Consider the following 2166-nt stretch of genomic DNA (forward strand, 5'->3'; position numbering starts at 1 on the left):
TCTGTCGGCCAGCCGGGACTTAAAAGGCTCCAAATAAGATGATTTGGTAACATCAAGGCTTTCCCAGCGGTAATGATTACATTTGGATTTAAGATCCATGCAAGAATTTGTAGCCCAGTAAATCTCCATGGGTTCCCAGCCCCCACGGCTCTTCAAAAGCCTTGTCATTCAAAGGGTTAGGATGTTTGACAATCCCAGCTTGTACTACTCCACCAATTAATTGGATACGTTGTCGGGATGTTCGTTTCTCTCATCTGCTACTTAGAAAGACAAAGGATCGATGGGGGGCTGTTGACACCTCAGTGTCCGGCCGGAGTATAAAGGAGGACTCTCCACAGAGGAGCAGCATTCACCTTCCTGCTGAACCTGGAGCAACAACTTGTTTCTGCAAAGACCTTCCACATCTTATTTTTCCACTCTTTTTTTTAAACATCTGGCAGAATGCAGGTGCCGAACAGACCAGTGGGAGCTTATGGATACCCCATGCGTAATTACGCAGCAGCATCGCTGTACCCGCAGTACCAGGGGAGCCAGTGCGCGCTGACAACGAAGCCTCCCAGTGGGAAATCTTTCACCATTGATGCTTTGCTCGCCAAGCCGGAGGACACAAGCAGCTGCCGGGCGAGTCCTCCTCAGTGCGGAGAGAAATATCACCCAGCAGTCCCCGGTCTGCCTCTCACCGGACACGTAGGCTTACCGATAGCAACAGCACCGTACGTCTACTCTCCGAACATGTTGCACTCCGCGCTCCACACGCAACCTGGATATTCAGTCTACTGCTGCCCGCCTTTCACCTACCAGTCATCGTGTCGGGGAGCATTTTACGCACAAGGTAAAAAAAAACAAAAACAAGTTACTTAGTGGAACTATCCAAGCAAGATCTAAATGTCAAAATTAAACTATGTTCACGTGGCAGAGTGATTAAATGTGGCATCTCTACTTTGCAGCTTCCATGTCTAAAGTGAACGCAGGGCTGCATTCGTTCAAAACTAAAGGGGGGAAGTCGAAACGGATGCGCACCAGCTTCACCAGCGAACAGCTCTCCCGGCTGGAGAAGGAGTTTGCCCGGCAGCAGTACATGGTCGGATCGGAGAGGTTCCTCCTGGCCTCGGCTCTGCAGCTCACAGAAGCTCAGGTAAGAAAATATATACTGAACATCTGAATGTAGGCGTTTGAAAGTGTAGCCCCAGAAGCATACACACGGTTCTTACTACAGTGTTTCTAATATACATGTTGTTGTTTGGCTCTCTCCAGGTCAAAGTCTGGTTCCAGAACCGACGCATCAAGTGGCGCAAACAGAGTCTGGAGCAGCAGCAGGCCAAGCTGGCCAAACTGGGCCTGGCTGCTCCGCCCAAAAGTCCCGGATCTCAAGGCCACGGAGATGACGAGGATGAGGAGTTCTCCGACCTGGACGTGGATATCGACGTGTCTGATGACTCTATTGACCACTGTTGACCGAACACCAACTGGACTTACTGAGACAAAAAGACTTCTGTATATACTGCTGATAAAAGGAGGCCTCTGTGTCTCCAACTATGAGTATTTAATAGATGTATAGTTATATATTTAATTGTCTTGCTCTTTGATAAATTCACTTCATGTGTTTTGTACATTTGAATGAAAAATTCAGAAATATATTTTATGACATTAATGGCAACCTTGTCCTGTTCATTCCTTCTCACTCAGCCAAGTGTTAGAAAAAGGTTACACAAGTTAAAAGGTGACATTTGGTGTTGCAAGAAAATTAGAAATCCTCATGTATTATTAGCACATGTAACACAGTTGAACTGGAAAACTAAAAACTGAACTGAAAAAAAAAACTTACATCAACACACACTTATTGTTGCTTATTTAGTCTTATTGCAACCTCATTTACTGCATTTAATGTTTAAGAGAAATACTGAAATGGGGAGATTTGAAACCATGTTTTAAGAGTCTTTAAAGAAAAACAGGCGTACATTAAATATCAGAGGCATGGATATTCTATGTTCAACTCAGAACTAATGTTCAATCAAAAACTAATGATGTCGGACTCATTTCAACTGACTACATCTACAGTTTAACAACACATTAGCAATTTTATTAAGAGAACAGTTGAATTATTAAAGCAAACTGTCACATGACAGTCAAATGAGATCTTGATTTTTATGATAGTTACTGTTTGCC

At 44.2% G+C, this 2166-nt stretch overlaps 1 protein-coding gene across 1 annotated transcript; it reads left to right on the top strand.

Annotated features, from left to right (window-relative positions):
• Positions 1 to 441: 441 nt before the first annotated feature.
• On the top strand, positions 442 to 1455 carry noto (notochord homeobox). The gene is made up of 3 exons (XM_078277007.1): positions 442 to 832; positions 948 to 1135; positions 1255 to 1455. Exons 1-3 carry the CDS (start codon positions 442 to 444, stop codon positions 1453 to 1455), a joined length of 780 nt encoding a protein of 259 aa, XP_078133133.1.
• The last annotated feature ends 711 nt before the right edge of the window (positions 1456 to 2166 follow it).

This window comes from Sander vitreus, chromosome 20 (genome assembly GCF_031162955.1).
Source record: "Sander vitreus isolate 19-12246 chromosome 20, sanVit1, whole genome shotgun sequence".
Taxonomy (NCBI): domain Eukaryota; kingdom Metazoa; phylum Chordata; class Actinopteri; order Perciformes; family Percidae; genus Sander; species Sander vitreus.

What these genes read in the sequence shown, in the direction of transcription:
- noto (XM_078277007.1), top strand. Translation starts at nt 442, where the DNA reads ATGCAGGTGCCGAACAGACCAGTGGGAGCTTATGGATACCCCATGCGT. An exon ending in GGGAGCATTTTACGCACAAG is followed by an intron (nt 833 to 947) that starts GTAAAAAAAAAC and finishes TCTACTTTGCAG; the next exon opens with CTTCCATGTCTAAAGTGAAC. An exon ending in TGCAGCTCACAGAAGCTCAG is followed by an intron (nt 1,136 to 1,254) that starts GTAAGAAAATAT and finishes GGCTCTCTCCAG; the next exon opens with GTCAAAGTCTGGTTCCAGAA.